Source organism: Corvus brachyrhynchos, unplaced genomic scaffold (assembly GCF_000691975.1).
Source record: "Corvus brachyrhynchos isolate BGI_N302 unplaced genomic scaffold, ASM69197v1 scaffold92, whole genome shotgun sequence".
NCBI classification, from domain to species: Eukaryota; Metazoa; Chordata; class Aves; order Passeriformes; family Corvidae; genus Corvus; species Corvus brachyrhynchos.
Window position 1 is genome coordinate 5,166,840 of NW_008236973.1, and position 19,925 is coordinate 5,186,764.

A 19,925-nucleotide genomic window follows, 5' to 3' on the forward strand; every position below is an offset into this window, starting at 1 on the left:
AAAGGAAGGGCCAGGAGCTGTGTCTCTGAATTCCATTTCCTCTGCAGGGAGTTGCTGGCCCATGGAGCAGGAGGTTGCTTATGGGGGGAGCAGAAGAGTGCCAAATGTGATAACCCAGGATATTTCCTTAATTAGAAGCATCCTTACAAAGTCAGTATCTTTCATGTATTTAAACGGAGGGAAAATAAAATGGATGAGAGGATACAATTAAAATCCTGGTGAGTTTAGCTTACATTTTGAGACTGACCTCAGTGCAGATGGGAGGGATGGACAGCTGTGGGCAGTGAAGTGTGTAGTCTGAATGTCGTGCTGTAGTGTGTGGTTTGGGAAGCAGCTGGAATTGTCAGGGTAAAACTCACACTGGCAAACCACTGCACTCCATGTGTATGTTCCAGTCGCCTATAGTGTAGCAGTTGGGAATGGCATCTGAAAACTCCTACTCAGTTTTATTTGTGCTAGTTAACAAAAATTCTTTTGGTCACTTTTGATTACTTCTTATATTTGTTTGCTGTTTTAGACTAAAGAAAAGCAACAAAAATATCCCCTTGAAATGTAAACCAATTACTTGCTACATGCTTAATTTTTAAATAATGGAGGGTGGCTGAAGTGCTCACTTCTTGGGCATGTGAGCCTTTGCATATAGGCTGTTGGAAAGGGGTGTGACATCAGAAGTACAGCCAAGAGTGCTGTGGTGAGCAGTTGGAGCTCCCTATTGTGAGCACTGACAGTGCACGTGGTGTGTTTGAAGTAGTTGGGGGACCATACATAGCAAAAAACTTCTCCTGGACAAAAGGTTTCTAATTTATAGCAGAGCACTGTCCTGGTGTTGGGACTTGTTCCTGGCTTTTAGAAGATGGCATGATAGGCTCCTTGCACACTGAGGGATTCTCTATGATTGTGGCCAGCTGGATGCCACCTGGATGCTTTTCCTCAGCATCCTGTGTCTGGTGGCTCTGCCTGCTGAATTCTACCGAGGTGTATGCCGCGCTTTTGGTCCATGGCTCCCTGTGCTCTTGTTTGGAGGTCCTGTTCTGCTCTTGCAAACGCTCGCGTCTCCTGCGGCACAGGAGGTGCAGGCAGCCGTAGAGCAGGACTGCAGCGATGATGAGGAGCAGGACACTGCTGGTGAGCCAGATGCCCAGTGCCAGCTCTTTCTTGGTGTTGCTTGCAGATGCCGGGTCTCGTTCTAGTGTGTTAAAAACTCTGCACTGGTCGCTGGAGGGGTTTGCGGACTGGCAGGTCACGCACATGATGTATGTTGTGAGGGGAATCAGGTTTTCAACAACAAAGGAGGAACGAGTGGTGGGCACCCTCTCTTCCTTCTGGAAGCTCTTTCTGGAGTAGCTGGATAGCATGCTGTTCCAGTTAGGGTGGTACATGATGCTGTAAAAGCTGTCGACACAACTGGCCATTTTCGGCCAAATTACCATTGCTGTGTTTCCTGTGATGTTTTGGACAGTTATTCCCATCAGGATGTTGCTTCAGAGTTTTTTTTCTCTCTTGATGCTGATCTCCCTGTGCAAAGGGAAGATATTCTTTGGCAGTGACTGAGAAGCTGCAGCACTGAAGATGTTGTTTGTGTTTTAATCGTGGTGCTCTGTAATGTAGGAATGGAGTTTGTTAGGAAAGTATGCTGTCATCTGTGGTACTGCAGTGTAAAAATGGGAATAAAACTTCTTTAAAGTTTGGGGTGTTTTAAAATGTGTATTTCTCTTCCAAGTGAAAGGATAAACATGAACTTAGAGAAATTCAACCAGAACTGCTGCCTGTGTAAGTGACCAGTTGTATCTTGAGAGATGGTGAATTTTTGCAGAATTTGCAATTGGGAAATCACTTCCTTTCACATTTTTTCCCAGGTGCTTGAAAAAAAATTCAGCGGTTTTTTTTTTTCCTAGTCTGTGTATCTTGTTTTTTATGTTAAGTGGCAAGAGGGATATTGGGATATTGCCAGGAGTGGATATTGATGGATAAATGCCTCTACCATCCACAAGTCTTTATTTTTGCCAGTAACAATCAGCTGAAAAACAAAAGGGTGTGTGGAAACATGACCAGATATTATTTTGTCTCCAATATCTTATGTTAGTTTCTTATTCACAAGTACACATAGGAAAACCTCCTGTATGAAGACAGGCTGAGAGAGTTGGAGCTGTTCAGTCTGGAGAAGACTCCAGAGAGCTCTTACAGCACCTTTTGGTGTCTAGAGGGGGCTAACAATACAGCTGGAGAGGGCCTTTTTTCCATGGGCAGATAGTGATAGGACAAGGAGGAATGACTTTAAGCATAAAGAGGGTAGATTTAAATTAGATATTAGGAGGAAATTCTTTACTGTGAGGGCAGTGAGGCACTGGAATGGGCTGCCCAGAGAAGCTGTGGGAGGTGTCCCTGCCTCTGGCAGGGGTGTTGGGACTAGGTGATCTTTAAGGTCCCTTCCAAGCCAGGCTGTTCTGTGATTCTATGATACTGCCCGTGTTTTGCTGTTAAGTTGCACATCTGTGGCCACTGCAGCTACACTGCGGCAGTGGCTGTGAACATTGTACATTGGTGGTATCAGTATCACAATATTTAGTCGTGATGCTAGTCAGCCTCTTGGAAAAGCTTTCTCAAGCTTAGCGACATACAGCTTTCACTATAGCCTACCTTTTGGATAAGTAGTGGGGATTTAAAAAAACTACTAATGCTCTTTTCTGTTCTAAGTCATTTTATGTAATCCCATAGTCTGTCTGCCCTGAATTTATACTCCTCCTCATCCTCAATTCAAATTAGAAAATCTGCCAGGATTTTGAGATTCTCAGTATGTGTTACCATTGTAAATAGTGAAAGGAAAACATCTATTTTCTGCAATTTTCTAAACACATCTATTAAAGAATATGTAATAACCAGTGGGTATTTTCATTTGTTTGGCTTGGGTTTTATGCTTTTACTGTTGTGATGGTAACTTTTGAAAAAGAGCTTACCTCAGCAATTTAATCTGATTCCTTAGAGTTTGATTGTCAGTTTCCAGTGGCACTCATGGAAGTTTTTTTCCACTTCGAAAATTTCTCACTTTTTTAAATGACTATAAATGCCCGTAATGATAACACTGTATTTCATTGTTTATGACTCCGTTATGAAAATTAAATTTAATGGTTTTTTTAAGATCAGGTTTAAAATGTTACATTTCCTGGCTAAATAACAATTAACTATTGAAAATTCTCCCGAGGAAGAAAGCTTGTGAGATTGGCTCATAACATATTCTGAAATTATTCTGTAATACTTGTGTTTTATCCTAGATAGGAGACTGGGAAAATGTATATTATTTTAATGGGATTTGGATAGTGACATTACATCAGTAGTAAGAACTCTGTGCCTGTTTATGTATGAAAATTGTTGCTCAAGGGTTTTGGATTATACTTACTGGGAAGTGGGAAGAAAAAGATGTTTGTTTATTTTCATGACAGTGTAAACCTGTGGCTATGACTGATCTGGGTAGATGCTGCTCTTCTAATTCTGTGGTAGGTGCATCCATTTTAATACAGCAACAGTATAAAGGAACTGAATTTGCTATCAGAAAAACTTATCAAACAGATATATTTTGGCATCTACCCAACTACTGCAGATATTTAAATAGGGTGCATTAGTGAGATCAGAGCTTTTACTTGCTCTTTTACCTTTTCTTTAGCTGGTAGATCCCTATTACTTAAAATTATAATTTTTTTTTATAGAACATTTCCTCACACAGCCTAGAAACAATAGTTTCAACAGTTTAATCCTCATAGCATTCTGTAAGTAGAATGTTTGAACTATAATTAAATAACAATAACACATTTCTATTGTTACAAAACATCAGTCATTGGAAAACACACAGTTACTGACAAGTAAATGTTTGGAAAAGCCATCTGATGTTTTATGGATCATAAAGTCAGTACTTACCGTCACTCCCTGATGGAAATTCCAGATCAGAATTTCTTTACGGCGATGCTGCTGTGAAAATGTTACAAACACCAAATTTTTTGTATCCCTTTCTACATGAATTATTTCCTGACTGATCTCTGTTTGCCAGTTTGCTTTTTCTTCTCCTCAGATTCTCTGGACTGAATTCTCATTGCTTGGTGATTTCAGTTTTTTTCTCCGATGCTGCTGGTGGCATGGTTTCTTTGTCTCTTCCACTTAAATTCATGCAAGAGCACATCTTGTCTAAGGATGTTGTTGCCTTGCTTTTCAAAGACCACACAGGAGAAAAAAATAATGTCTTTTTCCCCCTCTCTTGCTTGCCTCCCCTTGGCAGTACGCTGCCTGAGCATCCCTGTTATATACTCTTGTGTGTGGACCGGTGATGCTGTGAGTGATTAATGTTAGCACTTTGATGACATCAGCAACTAACAACTCTTTCTTTTTTTTTTAAATTTAAGTAGGGGAGGGAGCAAGTATAGCTTAAAAAATAATGAACAGCAACTTCTCTTCCCTCCCTTTCCACCCCCACCCCCCTCTCGCTAGTGGCTTCTTCCCTAAGGATTTTATGCTTTTGTGCCTCACTGGGGGGGAAGTGGTGTTGGTGTGTAACAGTGTTTTCTAAATCCCTTGTCACAGTTTAGAAAGATCCACTAATCTAACATTTACAGGTGGACTGTAAATTTTAGGTACTTCCCCTTGAGGTTTATATGAAAGATGGACTCTTAGATTGGCTGGCTTCTTACTGTCAGGTATTGGCAAGTTTTTTAAATACTGAAATCACTGTGAAGGGAGGTTCCCTCTGCATAACCTGAAGGCTTTAACCTACTAAAGTAAAATTCTCCATGTGCTGTAGCAAAAATAGATAGTTCTGACACATTTGTTGTAGGAGACCTACCTAATTGGAAACATGAAAAACAAAAAAGGAAATCTCATCTTTTATGGGCAATTGTATAAATCCTTAGTGTATCAGAACATTCATCTGCACATATGTTCTTAAGGTTTTACCAGTTCTCTCTGCTGTCTTTGCCCCAGACCTCATTTTTGTATGTGGAGAGCTATGGAAATGCACAGGTTGTACTAGAGGGGTACAACTTCAGGCTGTCCCCTGGTGGGACACATTTGGAGTCTGGCCTTTTAGCCAGCTCTGATGTAACAGCAGGACTGTGTTATGTACTAGGATTCTAATAGTTATCCGAATGTCTATTTTAGTTTGCATCTAGAATACAATTTTCTGAAATTTCTAAAGCCTCAGTTGGAAACTGGTGTTTATATAGAGATATACAACATAAATAAAAATGTGCATTTTCTATCCTGAGTGATTCTAAAGATGATTTTAAAGTCCTTTTATGAGAATAAAATCTTCCAAGAGCTTGGTAGAGTTTTGTGACTTGAATTCCTACTAGCTTAATGCCATGCATTATAGTATCTGGTGTTGACTTGCATGGGTAATTTTGGGCAGGATCTGCATTGAAGGGAATGTTCTTCCTGGAAAATTTTCTGTTACAGCTGTGTGTGAAGTTGAAAGTTTAACAGTATGCTGTTTTCCATGTGTGTATTAGAGAGAATGAAACTGCAAAACTAAAGGAAACGCAGCAGTCCCTTCTGTAACAAAAGTGGCCAAGATTCCCAAAATTAAATTTCAGGGTATTAGGAGAACAACCCACTTGCAGAAATGGAGGATGCTGTTAGCCAGCTCATCTCTAATCTGCAGCTTCAGCAAAGAGTTCCTAAATCCCCACATCGCATCAGTCTGTACAGCTGTGTTCACTTCCGTAGAAATAAACATGACTGTGGCAAAGCACCTGGTCCTATTTATACAAGTCTTGAAGAATTTCCATGAGGTTGCATCCCAGACTTAGATTTTCTTTGATCTTGTGTGCAGCAAAGGGGTTTGAAAAAGGAAGATCCTTATTAATTAGTTGCAGAGAGCAGTAACTGCAGAAGGTGTTGTTTGTTTTTTTTTTTTTTTTGTAGTTGAGTACTCAGAGACTTGAAACACCTATTATGAACAGAAAATTGAAGTAATTTCTTTCAAGATGTTTTGTGCATAAAATGGAAGGTACAGGAATAGTAGCTGTGCTTTAAATTCAGGGATCTGGACGTGGCATTGACTACTTTTATGCTTGTGTAAATAGAAAAGTACAAAAGAGAAAGTGGCTTTATAAATGATAAATGGAAGATGTCTGGTTGAAAAAAAGTATTCACAAATTTGTCTTGCTAACAGATTTTGGTTGAAGTTCCTGCCTTAGAAAAGAGAAACTTTGTATTTAAAGTCCTTTCAGAGACAGTGAGATACACAGTTATTATTTCAGTTTTTAATGTGCTTTAAAATGCGGTTTAAATTACATTGTTATTGAGATACAGGCAGATGAAATTGTCATTAATCATGTCTGTTTTCTTGTTTTAGGCATTGAATTTGGCATATTCCAGCATTTACAGCAACTACAGGAATTTTGTCGGTCCCCCTCACTTTAAAGTCATCTGTAGACTTCTTGGATATCAGGGCATTGCTGTGGTGATGGAGGAGCTGCTGAAAGTTGTCAAGAGCCTGGTATGCTAATTGTCTTTATTTTTCTGCTAGTCTAGATGGATTTCTGATAGAAAATGTCTCAGGAAAAACAAAGTGAAAGTGAGATCCTGGACACAAATAATTAAAATAACTTCCCTTAAAGTTCAATACAACTGTGTTTGGCAGTACTTAGTGTCTTGTGTGAGCAGTAGATGATGTACCTTGGTGGCCTGAGTAGTATTTTGAAAACTTTGAATTCTTCATTGGAGATTAATATAATTTGTGGTGATCTGAGCTGTTAGGGCCTAGGTAGGCGCTGGAAAAATATGAATGTTTTAAATTTGTTGATTTCAACTTAAAGACCATACTGTACATTCACTTCCTTGATGTTTTTTGAGAACAGCTGTAGTGTGCTTTCTGCCTGGCACCTAACTTCAGGGCTGTCATTAATGACATCACTGATAGATGACTGCTTGACCACAGGAGAGTTTAACCTCTGTGCTTAAGCAATGCTGCTCAGGCCAGTTTTGAAGACATTATCCACACAGCCTGGGTATCCTGTATTGGAAAAGGCTTTTTTTGTAACTGGGAGGAGGTTGAGGCGCTGGCTTTTTGCTATAATATTAGAATCTATATATACAGCCATAGTGCATTGCAGTTAATTTAAGCCAAAAAATTATATTTTACTTCCTGCTGCTTATAGGAGCATGGTGCCAAAATAATCCAAGTGTACCACGGAAAGCTGTGGTATTCATAATCTTACTGCAGGCACTTGACACATTTGGCAGTTTGTTTACAGTAATTCCCACAATATTCTAAGTACATTTCTGATGTTCTAGAAAGGGTGAATTCTACTCAAAAAGGTGCTGTAGTTTAATCTTCAAGAAAAGAGGAAAACATGCATATTTTTCAGGGTTTGAGTGTCAAGCGCTGGTTTGTTGTGTTTTATGAGGGGTTTTTTTTATAACTTAGTGGTTAATTGTCTCAATTCATTAAAGGTGGCGTTGAACACTTGGTCATTTAAGAAGAAGGTTAAAAGGCCTGGGGGAGGCTATCCTGCCAATGCCTGATGCAGATGCTCAGGTGTAGGGGGACAGATAAGAGAGAGGTGTCTAGTGGTAGAAGACAGGCTGACTGGAGGCTGGGACTGTCTCAACTGGTATGTCCAGAAGAACCAGTTTGGGCTGTTACAGCCATACCTAATCATAAGGGTTTTTTTCATGTTGCTTTTGAACACATTCAAATGCTTTTTGAATGGTTTTGAAAGCTTTCAAATGCAACTTTTTAACAAAACCCCTAAAAGTTAGTTAGGCAGTAAAGAGTCTGTAAGAGAAAAACATGTTTTCCTCTTTTCTGCCTTCTTAGCCTTAGCTGTTGTGCCACTTTTCTTGTATCAAAGGTGGCTAATGCCATGTGAATTCTTTTAATTTGAAGAAGTTGCCTTTTTAAAGATGATGACTGGCAGAATTAAATGCAAGAGTTTTAGAGCTGCTTCAGTTCATGTATAGTTTGAATGCAATTTGTTGTAAAGTTTCTTAGTTCAACAACACTGACATGTTTACATACATCTGTTTTCTCTTAGTTACAAGGGACCATTCTTCAGTATGTCAAGACCCTAATGGAAGTGATGCCTAAGATCTGTAGGTTACCAAGACATGAATATGGTTCTCCAGGTTAGTTTGTGTTTGATGTTACCTTAGCAGCCTTAATAAGATGATAGTAACCACTATCTTCTGAATCTTGTATCTCTCTGTCTTTCCCTCCCTCCTTTTTCTCCTGATAATCAGTTTTTAGTCTGGCTTTGGTTTTTTGTTCTGGTTTTTTTTTCCTGTAACATCATTGAATCATTGAATGCTGTGCTTTCTGAAAGTACTTAATAAAGTTTTAAGACTTCTGTATATAGGGAAAAAGGAAGACAATCTGTATAGAAACAGACTTAAGACATAACTGATCTTGAGCTGGGATGTCCACAATAGTTTCTATTTCTAGTCTTTCTCATAAGCATGTTGAGCTTTTCCCTTAGGAAACTAGCCTCTCACATTTTTTCTGTTCAAATGTCTAATTTAGATAACCCAAGTTCTCTGGAACAGCCTCTATTCCCTTTTCCTTTGCCCTCACCAAATGCAAGATAAAAGGAGTGATACTGCTGGGAGGCAAACTGGTCCTGCCAGAATAGTTATGTCTGAGGCTTGTGTGGGGTGCATCTTAGCCTCTCAACAGGAGGTGTGACAGTTGCAGAAGAAGAAATGGCATTGAAAGCTGCTTGCCACTATAGAGAAATAATTGGCTAATTAGTACTTATCACATTGTTCACTGAAATTCTGAATCTGCTTCCCCCTTCAAAATATTCCTCCTCCACAACTTCTAATTAACACAAATTAGTCCTTCCATGTGCCACCCACCTCCTGAGTTTATTTTTCCAGAGTCACTTAGTTTTATTAAATGCCACTCCAACTGGAATGAGGTTGGGTTTTTTCTGCTTCCCACAGCTTGCTTGACGTTCATTACCAAGGTTAAACGAAATCGAGGTCTTACTAAGTGTTTCCTTCCTGTTTGTCTCCCTGGAGCATAGAAATGGATGAATCATGGTAGTTAGGAGTATAAAAATAATCTATCTGAGGCTTTTAGCCATTCATTAAGTTCTGACCACAAAAGCAGTAGGTATTCTCAAATATAGACAATGCATCACCAGGATCTGTGATGCTACACGTGACATTAAGAAGCTTGCCAGAAATCCTCACCTATAATGGCTCAATATTTGGCAGGAGATGCCCAGGGATTTGAGGAGAAACCTTTCTCTTAAGGTTAATCCCTCCTGTAGGAAAGGCAGAACTTTACTGGTACAATGGTAACAAACTATTTTGACCTCATATTTACTCTTCCAAAAGAAATGCCATATGGTTAGATGCCTATGGTACCAAGAGATCAAAGTAACTCTTGGTTTTACAATTGAATATCATACCTAGTTGTAGAATTGGACTGCATCTCAAAACCCCATGTGATTCTCTGCTCCTTTACTGCCCCAGTTCCTGTCAGGTTTTGTCTTAACACATGCAGTTTTCCTGTTATGAGCTTTTTCTAGCAGTGGATGCGTAATAACCCCCTGGAGAGTCTCTTGCAAGAAATGGCAGAGACAGCCTTTATCGCAGTCATACTGTCTCTCCCTTTCCTTTCCAAGTTGCCAGACAGAAGAGGCTTGTGGAAGATCAGGACACCTCCATCCCTCTCTCACATCACAGAAAACCTGCCCTGTGTTCTCTGACACCTCCCCATTATGGAGCTGTCTGCCCTTGGAGCAGCACTGGCTGATAAAGGAAAATGTTCTCTGTGATGAGGATGTGCTGTAGATTTTAGCCTTCATCTGGAGAGGAACTGCCAGACTGTAGAAGGGCAGTCTCAAAGCATTCTTCCTTTGAGTCACTGTCCTCTCCTTTCTGTGCTGAATTCTCTTTAGCAGTCTTTGCCACACCTTGTTTATGTGTTTTGTCACAGAAAATGCAAGCCAATACACACCAACTGTCGTCTGTTCCTTCCTCTGCCTCCAAAAGCTTCCTCAGAAGTTATTAGTTGTAGTAGTAAGCCTGAGTGCTGTGGGCTATGTCTGTGTGCGGCTTATGTTCTTTCATAACAAATCATTTAATAACTTCTTTATAACTGGCACAGCCCACATATACAGACCAAATCTGTGATTCCAGGCTTTAGATGAAATATGTAGATTCTCATCTATCTTGAGGTAATATGCATTTATTAATTCAGAATTAATTTCCTGTGTCCATTCTCTACGTGCAAAGTGATTTAAGCATGCTCAGTAAGTAAGCCTCTAGCTCTTTCATACACTTCAGACTTTTCATTTGGAGAGTTTTGTTTGGACTCTGCTGATTGCAATTCATAATCAGCCCCTCCATAATCAGCCTTCTAGACTTGTGGATTTCTAAATGGTGATTTATTGCTGCTAAAAGGAGCAGGGTACAGACAGTGGCATCAGAGTTGTTCTGGACTCCTTTCTGCCAATGGGTTTGTTTCCATAGGAACAGTCTAAAGCAGTGGGGAACTTGTTCGTCTTGTAGTCATAAAAATATTTGTCTAAAAATACATTGAGCATAAGGATTTTTAAAGAGACCTTTTAAAGTTGCTAAAGATCTTAAAGGAATATTTGCCTTTTAAGAGTTTAAGCTTGAAACTTCATCTTGGAGGTAATATTTTCTTCTGCTATTTTTTAAGTATTTGAATTTGATGAATGAGTATCCTGCCACTCTGAAGTGTCATTGAATACCATGAGGAAAGTAGTTTGTCAGCTCTGCTGTGAGATGAGGCTTTTGTCACTGGTATACCACTCCTCCAGAAGAAATTTTTTTAAAAATCAATGAGCTTAGCAAGATATAAAGTAGCCAGAGAAAGTAGCCAAAATGTGTATTTTTTTCTAAGTATAGCATTTCCATGTTTTCTTCTTTAAAGAAAAAATCAACAAAACCAAACCAAAGAAACAGAACACTCAAAGCTGGTGCAGGACAAAGCACTCATTATCCCAGGCCATGACCTCTTGAAATCCCACATGTTGGCATGACAGTTTGGGGAAGCCCCGCAAAGCCCCATGCCACCGGCTGCTGTGTTCCCATCTCTCCCTGGGCTGATTGTGCTGCTGGCAACACCTTGTGAGCTGTTTCTGCACAGCAACCTGGCAAAAAAAGAGTCTTCCACCCCTTCTTTTTCTGTAATATTTCAGGTTCAGAGTCTAAGAGCAAGCCTGGGCTGGGAAGCATGGGGAAGGGCAGCAGTGGCTGGAGGCAGCGAGGGAGGCATCACTTGGGGTGTAGCAGAAGGGTTTGTAATTCTACCTGTTATCCCAGGGTTTTGTTCAAACTCAGATAAGGAGGAGAATAATTTAAGTGAGGGCACAATGGCTTAAGTCCACATTGGATGAAGGAAGTGTATTCATAGGTCTTCCTGAAACCTGTCCACTGGAGAAAGATTTGCAGGGGCATCTGAATTCATTAGATATGCAGAACAGTGGAATATTTCTTTCTAGAAAAATAAACACAGTGCACAGCCTCCATGGTTGTAATTCCTGGATTCCTGTATATGCTTAAACCTGATTAATATTTCCATTGAGGGCAATGAATGGCAGCACTGTTGATATGCAGAGTTAATGATGTCTTTTGTAAGTTAAAGAAGTATTTGGATACAGCATTTGAAGGTCTCTATGAAAGTGAACATATAAACTAAAAGTCATTATAGCATCCAGTTTCTTGGGAGCAGCTTTGCTATTGCAGGTTAGTAGATTTTATTTGATAATAGTCAAGTCAGTTCTTTGCAGAAAATAACCCAAAACACAATTAGACCAAGAATTATAATCAAGGTCTAGTTTGTTTGTAGTCAGAAATTCAGTTCTAGAATTAACAGCTCATTTTTGTCCTAATCTTTTAGGTACCAGAATTGTTACAAGCTCTGGAACATGTTTGATTTCAGTCTGTAGGTGTGAATTGAGAAATGAAAGGTGACCAAAGTGAAGGACTTCAACCAGCTTTGAGTTGCATGTGTTGAATTGCTCTGACTTCCTAAATTAATCAGTGTACAGACTGCACAGCTGAAACTTGGCATCTGCTGTTTGAGTGCTGTTGAGATAGGATTTTGGAAGCAGAGAGGAAACCTAATCCTTTACTAATCTTCTGTGCTTTACTGGATCTATTCTATATCAATAGTCTTCGCTTCTGTTGTGATCTGTGTAAATCAGAAACTGGGATTATAGAATCAATTTTTATGACATCTAATGTTGCCCCATCTGCGGGAATAGAGGGATTTAATTAAAACTGATTTCTTGGAGAGGAAGAGCAAAAAAAACTTGGTTCATTTACCTTGCAAAATTCTGTGTATATATAATTCAGTAACTTATAAATTCCACCCACAAACAGAATTAGAGGAAGAAGGAAGGTTGCGGACAATTAAGTGAAATTAACTTTCCCAAGACACTTGTTCTTTTTCAAGGGCTTTAGTAGACATACATAGTCTTTCATAAGAATACACTTCTGTGTACTGTGCACAGAAGTGTAATTTGGAATGGCATTGCTCAAATGTTAAATGAAAACGGGATGATGTATTTCTGCCACAGGACTCCACTGGGGAGCAGATTGGTCTTTCATCAGAAATAGCCTGTGTAGTTCTGTAAACTTTCTGCTGTTCTGCTGGTAGATCAAGCTTTTGATCTAAAGGGAAGAAGTACACTGATAATGGCAGCATTTGGAACACCTGCATACTAAATACTGGCTGTCAGATTTTCAAAATAATATCACAATTTGATCATGAATGCGTGTGGGTGTGCATATTTATATATCTGTATATGGAGACTGGGGCTTTGAGTGAAGAAATAAGTAACTTTGTTAAGGACTTTGAGAGGAGCTCTGTCATCTGGAGTGACTATAAAAAACAGTAAGTAATTTTTATGGTATGAACCTCAAGCCTCTTTGACTTCCACTATCCTGCTGCTTTTGGGTGGACTTAATGTCTCTTTTTGGTTTCAGTCACATTTTCAATATGAGTTTCTTGTTTCTGGTCACAGTTCTCTGTGCTGCTACTCCTGGTTTCTCTCTGTACCATCCTGCTCCTTTATATTTGCTTTAGGGAACATGGGTTATTCTCAGGATTTCACTGCCCATGAAAAAATAGGTCTCATCTTTCCAGATGTCAGCCTTTTTTCTGAAACTCCCCACGAAATCCACAGGCTGGGTAGGGGATTGAGTGGAGTCTGAAAACCCTACTCTTTTCCATCCCTGTCATGACCGATGGTTGTTTCCCTGTTGCAGCAGCAGAATCTTCCTTGCTGTTCTGCTCAGCTTCTGTTTCTCATGAAGCTGCTCCCCACCCACCATACAAGCTAAAGGGAAGAGCGTGCTCATGGCTGTGCGTGTCACCAATATCCTGTTTGCTCAGATAGTGCTTTCTCTCCATGATGACCCTGTGGAGAAGTCTACAGTTCCTCATTGTGTTTCAGGGAGTCTTCCAGCCCTTCTGTTGGTTCACCATCAGTCTCTTTGTATGTGGCAGATACTAAGACCAGAAACATTGGTAGATGTTCTAGTTTGATTTCCTCTATGGCACAGGCTTAAGTCCAGGATAACACAATAGACTTTTGTTTGCAGAAAGTCTTGGAATGAGGAAAGTATTTGACTTCTAGCAGTTAATCCCTAGAAGACCTTTCTTTCTAGTCATGGAAATCCTTTCATCAACAAACACAAAAGAAATACTAGGGTGTGTAACTAAAACTGTGTGTTTGTGATAAAGCTGATTTCAGTTCCCTAACTTCGTGTTTTCTTCCTAGTGTCAGAAACTTTTTGGGGAATAATTTTCAACCTTTTCAGTCTCATCTTTAAAATGGGAGTCCCAGTATTCAGAACTGCAGCATCCCATTGCCATGGTGGGCAGGTGTGTTTAAATGACAAGCACAAGTGTTCACTGCTCCTCACACACCTGGGGATTGTGACTGGCCTGTATCCTGCAGTGTTCAATGAACACTGACAGCCTTCCCCACAGCTTTTCTATTCCACAGTCCCTGTATTGTGGGGAGGAGGGAATTGCTGGTGTGCTGGCATTGTTTGCTTTTTAGCTAATTGTAAATGTGTTACCTTGGAATAAATTAAGCTCAGCAAGCACTCGCTACGTCTAACCCTTCTCCATCAGTTTTTCAGTTCTGTTTTTCTCTCAAGTCACCGAAGCACTAAAGTTAGGTCTGAAATTCACCTCCATGTGTGAATGAATGAATGTGTGTGGGAACAGCTACTGTTAATTTTCTATTGACAAACAGTTCTTTGAGATGTAGCAGAGGCAGCCCTGCATCCCCTCATCGTGCACTTTACTGACGTCTTGTGTTACTAATTTTAATGATGTGAGGCTTTCTGTAAAAGTGTGTGGGTTACCTACGTAATTCTTTCCTTCACTGTATGTTTTCAAGTTCCTTTGCTGAATTTGAGGGATTTCCTTGGAAGAGATATGCTGCAGGCTGTATTTCATGTTTATGTTCTCTCCAGCTGTTGCCTCACTGGGTAGATAGCCAAGTATGATCTCCTGCATGGGAAGTGTTCATTAGTTGTGTCAAAGGAACTCATGGTTCTGAAGGGCATCTGTGTTCTCTTTCCTTGAAAGCAATTCTCTCAATTGCTTTAGGTGCAGTTGGGTGGAGATTTATCTGCCTTAATACAGTGTAATGGAAATGAACTGCCATGTACAGCATACAATTTGAAAGCTTTTTATGATGCATTTTTTTCTCAGTCAAGTGTTTTGGTGGCTTTTTAGAAGGGCCCAGCTTATGCAGAAAGATGGAGAAATGCTGCTAAAAATTAATTAGTAAAAAGCTGAAGAGCTGTCTGACTTACTGTAGTTCTCTGCTCTTCCTCTCCCATCCTGCACATGGCTTTAACCTCTGAAAGGTAACCAGACTGGGTCTCTGCAGAAGCTGCTGAGCCTGTGGTTTCCTGGGCTTCTCTCTAACCAAGGGACTGCCCAGCCTTTCTGAGGCTGGAGGGCAAGGAGCTGGAAGTCCACCAGCATGTTACACATCACTGTTGTTTAGGAGAAGTTTGATGGAAAAGACGTATATTTATGTAAACTATGTGGGTTTGAAAATCATAATTTTAGCTGGTTTTTAACAGCTTTAGGCAAAACTTTGACAGAAACTGTGCTTGTCAGCAGGATCTGGTGTACCCTTGCCAACAGAGCTTGACCTGTGATCTCTCTATTTGCTTTGAGATGTCGCAGATCATCACCTCTGGCCCTGTGGCACTGGTCACAGTCGTAGCCTGATACTACCCCTCTTCCCTGTATCTTACTTCTTTGTTCCTTGCTGGCTCTGTCATCCATGAAAATAGCAGCAGTGGATCGAGATGGGTTGGGTGGTGCAGCAGGTTGGGGAGCAGTGGCTGCAACAGGACTTAAAGAAGATGAATGAGAGCTCTAGTCTCTCTTCCTACCCCTGGATATTTTTTTCTTATCTCTTATACCAGCTCCCTTCTCCAGGAGTGAAAAGTTAGGCACTGCACTTTGCATGATTTATCCAGTTAAAAAAGTCAGTGCACTGGCTTAACACTTCACAACCTCTGAGTTTTAATGCATTTAATGCTGCTCCTTTCAGTTTCCTCTAGGCTGCACATCTGGAGATAAAATCTCATTGCTGATACATGGAGAGGGAACTCTAAACCTGCACCCTCAGTTATTTGTATTCTCAAACAGTGTATGGATGCACATTTGTGCAACCTTTGAGTAGACAAATTGGTTAGAAAATCAGAGGGCTTTTGAAGCAGAAGTTAAAATTAATCCTGATCTCTATGACTCTTATTCACATGGCCAGTATCTTTTGTCTGCTTTCCTGAGATAACAATGTGCTCATGTGATCGTCACTAGATTTCATTCTGGCTCCTGAGACTTTTTTTTTTCGCTTCTCTTGTGATTTCAGGTATCTTGGAGTTTTTTCACCATCAGTTGAAGGACATTGTTGAATATGCAGAACTGAAGACTGTCTGCTTCCAGAATTTACGGGAAGTGGGAAATGCTGTCCTGTTTTGCCTCCTCATTGAACAGAGTCTGGTAGGTGCCTGCTGTGCTAGCTTAAAATCCATCTGTCTCTCAAAATGTACTCTCATATTTTTGTTACTAACGTCATCAATAACAAGGTTGAAATCTGTGAGTTTGCTGTTACTGATGGGCAGATGGGTAGAAACAGTTCCCTGCACTCACCTCTTTCAGTCTTGCAGGGGCTTTCATGTCTCTTAGATACAGTGATGCCTGACTTTGCTGGGTGAGAGACGTTGCCTCTTGCCTGGTACCTGAGGATCTGACACTGTGATCTTCACCATAAATTATAATCACATCTGGCACTCCTGCAGCCAGTCACAGTGTGGCCACTCCTGATGTCAGCGAGTTGTGCGTCTGGTCCTGCTGTATTCCTTTCTTGCATGTCCCTGTTAAGGTGTGAAACATCACAAAGTTATCATGGACATCCTTGGACATCCTCCTTGCTGCTTGGACGGCTGACAGTGGTGCAGAAATTCACCCATCTGTCCTAGCTTGAATGAAACTGTGAAACGTGTCAGTCTTTCAGCTACTTCTGATGTATCTAGAGTCTGCCTTACACTGTGCTAACCTGCTGACTGCTGAGGGCACAGTGCTACAATTGATCTTTATCCCTACCTTCAGTTTTCTTTTCCCACCCTTCTTCCATGTTGTTACTATTTGCTGTTCAAGCAAGATGGCCAGACCTGTAATTCCTTTTTTTTTTAAATGCTTTTGGGTGCTTACAGAGGAAAGGTGAGCATTGGTAATGGATCAGAACAGCAACAGGTGTGCTGGCTTCCCTTCCTTTACCTGCATGGTGCTGTTGAATCTTGGGTGGGGCTCTCTTCCTGCTGTGCATACCGGCACCCTGCCCAGGCTGTGCAAGCTCACAGTGCTGCTGAGGTTGGGCAGCACGCAGAGATCTTTGCTGACTGCAAACCAGCCACGTCATTTCCTCAGCAAGCTGGCTGGGGGCCTGCTGTTGGACAAAAATAAACCTTCATGGAAGACTCCTTCCCTAGGGTGTATTAAAGCTGTAAGGTAATGAAGACATGCTGTTCTTCAGAGTTCCTGCTCATGGTGTTAGAGGATCCCTCCCTGATGGGGGTGAGTAATTGGAGGGCTGGGTGACAAGCAGCAAACCTGTAGCCAATAGTGGCACAGCTGGAACAGAATGAGAAGCTGGATTACTTCGGATTCAGGCTGAGTGGGTATGTGGAGAAAGGCCAGGCAGGTGAGGGCCCTTACTCCCTCCTGGGAGGATTGAGGGTGTACCAGAGTGATGCCAGCATGGAGGTACCTTCTTTGGGACACCGCCAAGGTTACCCTTTCTGGTCATACACCTGGGCTCGCTGCCTCTCCTCTTGTTCTTGTCCTCAGTCAGGCCCCCATGTCCTGTCATGTATTTCAGTATTTTTCCATTGTGGTCACCCATCATAACTAATATAGACTTCAGCGCGGTGCAAAGCGTAATTCTGAGTATATCTGTGGCAGTGGGTGGGTCTTGTTTGTCCTGGCTGCCTAACACATGCATTTCCCTGGCTGGCATCAAGGAATTAGACCTGGAAAAGGCACATGAGCCCCAGCACCCTAGCCTTGCTAAAAGTATGGAGGAAGACCAACTTTTGTAATATTAGTATTGAGGGATTACAGATTAGTAGGGCCTCTGCTTCAAAAATGAGGAGAGGGTCTTAGCAAGGTCATGCATGTGCTGCTGGTCATCTCTGCATTTTCTCTGTGCATACGCACAGGAGCAAAGAAACAGGAGACATCTGTCTTTCTTTCCCCTGTCCCTAAAGATGTAAAATACTTCCTAAGACATGGTTCTCTGCTGCTGTCATATGTCTCAGCCTGCCTGGCAGGGAGATGCTCCCACCACGATGAACTCCCATTAGGATAATGGGTTGTGGCTCTGGTAAAAATAGCCAAGCAGTGAGTCATCTTCTTGCCCTGTTTGTCTGTGCAGGAACCGTCTGCCACTTTCCCACCGAAATTACTCATTCTGCATTAGTTTATTTAATAAATACCCCGTCCTTTATGAACCGCCAGCTGAGGGTGGGAGGGGAGTTGCTGGAGTGTTTTCGTGAATTCAAAGTAAGCTGGTGAAATGAAGTGGTCCTTGGGAGTGATCCATGAGGAGAGGCAGGGCTCGGAGCGGCTCCCTGCGGTGGTGACAGAGGCCGGCTGCCCTCTGGTGTTTCTGCAGCGGCATCGACCTCCATTTGGAATCCCGTTGTGGGGGTCTGGTGTGGTTTGGGGATTGATGCTTCTGTCCTAAATGCCTCTCGTTTTCTTTTTGTCCCAGTCTCTAGAGGAAGTGTGTGACCTGTTGCACGCAGCGCCATTCCAAAACATCCTGCCCAGGGTTCACGTCAAAGGTATGGGCAAAGTGAAAATACCTTCCTTGGGTAATGCTTTCTCCTTCCCCTGCCTGCTGCTGCAGTTCCAGTAAACACCTCCAGCCACCCTTTACTACAGTGCTGATAATTACAGGACAGAGGTATCAGATCCAGGTCTGTTTGCCTGGCTGAAAAAAACAAATGTTTCCTGGTGATGCTCTATGCATATTACAAGGGGAAGGGGAGGAATGCCATGACAGGGAAAAGCAGGATGGATGCCCAGGGCAGTATTATCCTGCTTTGTGGATATAGTTGAGAGGCTTTTTTGAAGCTGCTGTTTAGCTTACAGAATTGTCAGTTAAATGGGGTAGGTTTGATCACACAGGGTGTAGGGAGTCTCTCAGCAAGTAAGTAAATACAAGTGGTCCCTGTAGATTTTTCATGTCCTTTTCACTAAACTGAGTATGCAGGAGTGAGTATTTGCAGGATTGCTTCCTATAGTATCTGTTCTCCTTATCTTTCATCACCAGAAACTGAGCTGTCCACCCTTCCCCTTGCCCTCTCTTCTTTGTCTCTCTTCTGTCTCCTTTCTTTTCCATTTCTCACTGCTGGAGCAGCTGATTTGTTCTGCTTGGAGAAATCCCATCAGCTACAAAACTCTGAGAATATTTTCAGGCTCACAGTAGCTACTTGCACCTCTACATAAAACTAACCAGACCATTGTAGACAGTATATTCCCATTTTCTAGAAGACATTTCCTACTTGCCATTGTTGAGGGAGTGCCAGCTGCTTTTTAGCCTTACTATACACAAGATTCCATCCTCATTTTACCTCACCTTCTAGAGACAAACATTTTATACATAAAGACAACTTAGTTATCTTAGCACAAGTGGGGGTCAAATATCTAAGCAGCAGCAGCATAACAGAGCCTTATATTCTTCCTTGAATTTAGTTAATTAGATGTATTCTACAACAAATCCTTCTTTCTGTTTGCATATGTAATGTAGCATTTTAAAATATGTGTGTTTTTTTCTAAAAGTGCCTTGAAGATTAACCAGCTACTTAGTACTTAAATTGCCTGTAAAATAACACAGTTTTCTTCCTCACTGGATAAAGATTGTGTTAAAATAAAAATTCTCTTGGTTAATTGCAATTTATGATTGCTCTCTTCGCTTTTTTTCCTGTTCTTTCAGAGGGTGAAAGACTTGATGCTAAAATGAAGAGACTGGAATCAAAATATGCTTCACTACATTTGGTTCCTCTCATTGAAAGACTTGGCACACCCCAGGTAATCTCTCTAATTTGTGTCAGAGGCAATTAAAGAAATTTCTGAGCATCAGAAAGCCTGTCCTGATAGCTCCATCAGATAGCACATCCTGCTTGTTCACACAACAGGATTTTTATTTAGACCCATGAATTTGGTAAAGCTGTTAAAGCTTAGAAGTTTAAAACATTTGAGACTGGGGCAGAAGTGACACATTTGGGGGAAAATGCTAATTGGTATGTATGTTTACCATGGGATACTATCCCAGTGTAAGGTCCAGTCTGGGAGCTCCTCCTGCAAATTCCACCAAAAGCAATGAATTTTTTTGTGCACATGAATATATATA

At 41.1% G+C, this 19,925-nt stretch overlaps 2 protein-coding genes across 5 annotated transcripts in view; one reads left to right on the top strand and one right to left on the bottom strand.

The window, feature by feature from the left end:
- CYFIP1 (cytoplasmic FMR1 interacting protein 1) overlaps positions 1-19,925 on the top strand; it is a 57,757-nt gene that overhangs the window by 33,732 nt on the left and 4,100 nt on the right. For all 3 annotated transcript variants that reach the window (XM_008629342.2, XM_017728582.1, XM_017728583.1), the window contains 5 exons: positions 6,338-6,481; positions 8,022-8,112; positions 15,879-16,009; positions 18,282-18,354; positions 19,509-19,603. In XM_008629342.2, coding sequence (XP_008627564.2) covers positions 6,338-6,481; positions 8,022-8,112; positions 15,879-16,009; positions 18,282-18,354; positions 19,509-19,603 — 534 coding nt within the window. The remainder of the gene's footprint in view (positions 1-6,337; positions 6,482-8,021; positions 8,113-15,878; positions 16,010-18,281; positions 18,355-19,508; positions 19,604-19,925) is intronic.
- On the bottom strand, positions 581-4,399 carry LOC103611776 (fibronectin type III domain-containing protein 9). 2 transcript variants are annotated; one of them, XM_008629340.2, is made up of 2 exons: positions 3,910-4,399; positions 581-1,597 (listed from the first exon to the last, which is right to left on the bottom strand). In XM_008629340.2, exon 2 carries the CDS (start codon positions 1,467-1,469, stop codon positions 798-800), a length of 672 nt encoding a protein of 223 aa, XP_008627562.1. In that variant the 5' UTR covers positions 1,470-1,597; positions 3,910-4,399; the 3' UTR covers positions 581-797. The 2 variants fall into 2 exon arrangements, with proteins under 2 accessions (XP_008627562.1, XP_017584074.1); XM_017728585.1 differs by having other exon boundaries at positions 581-2,017.

Coding starts and splice junctions, on each gene's coding strand:
- LOC103611776 (XM_008629340.2), bottom strand. CDS start 1,469: ATGGGAATAACTGTCCAAAACATCACAGGAAACACAGCAATGGTAATT.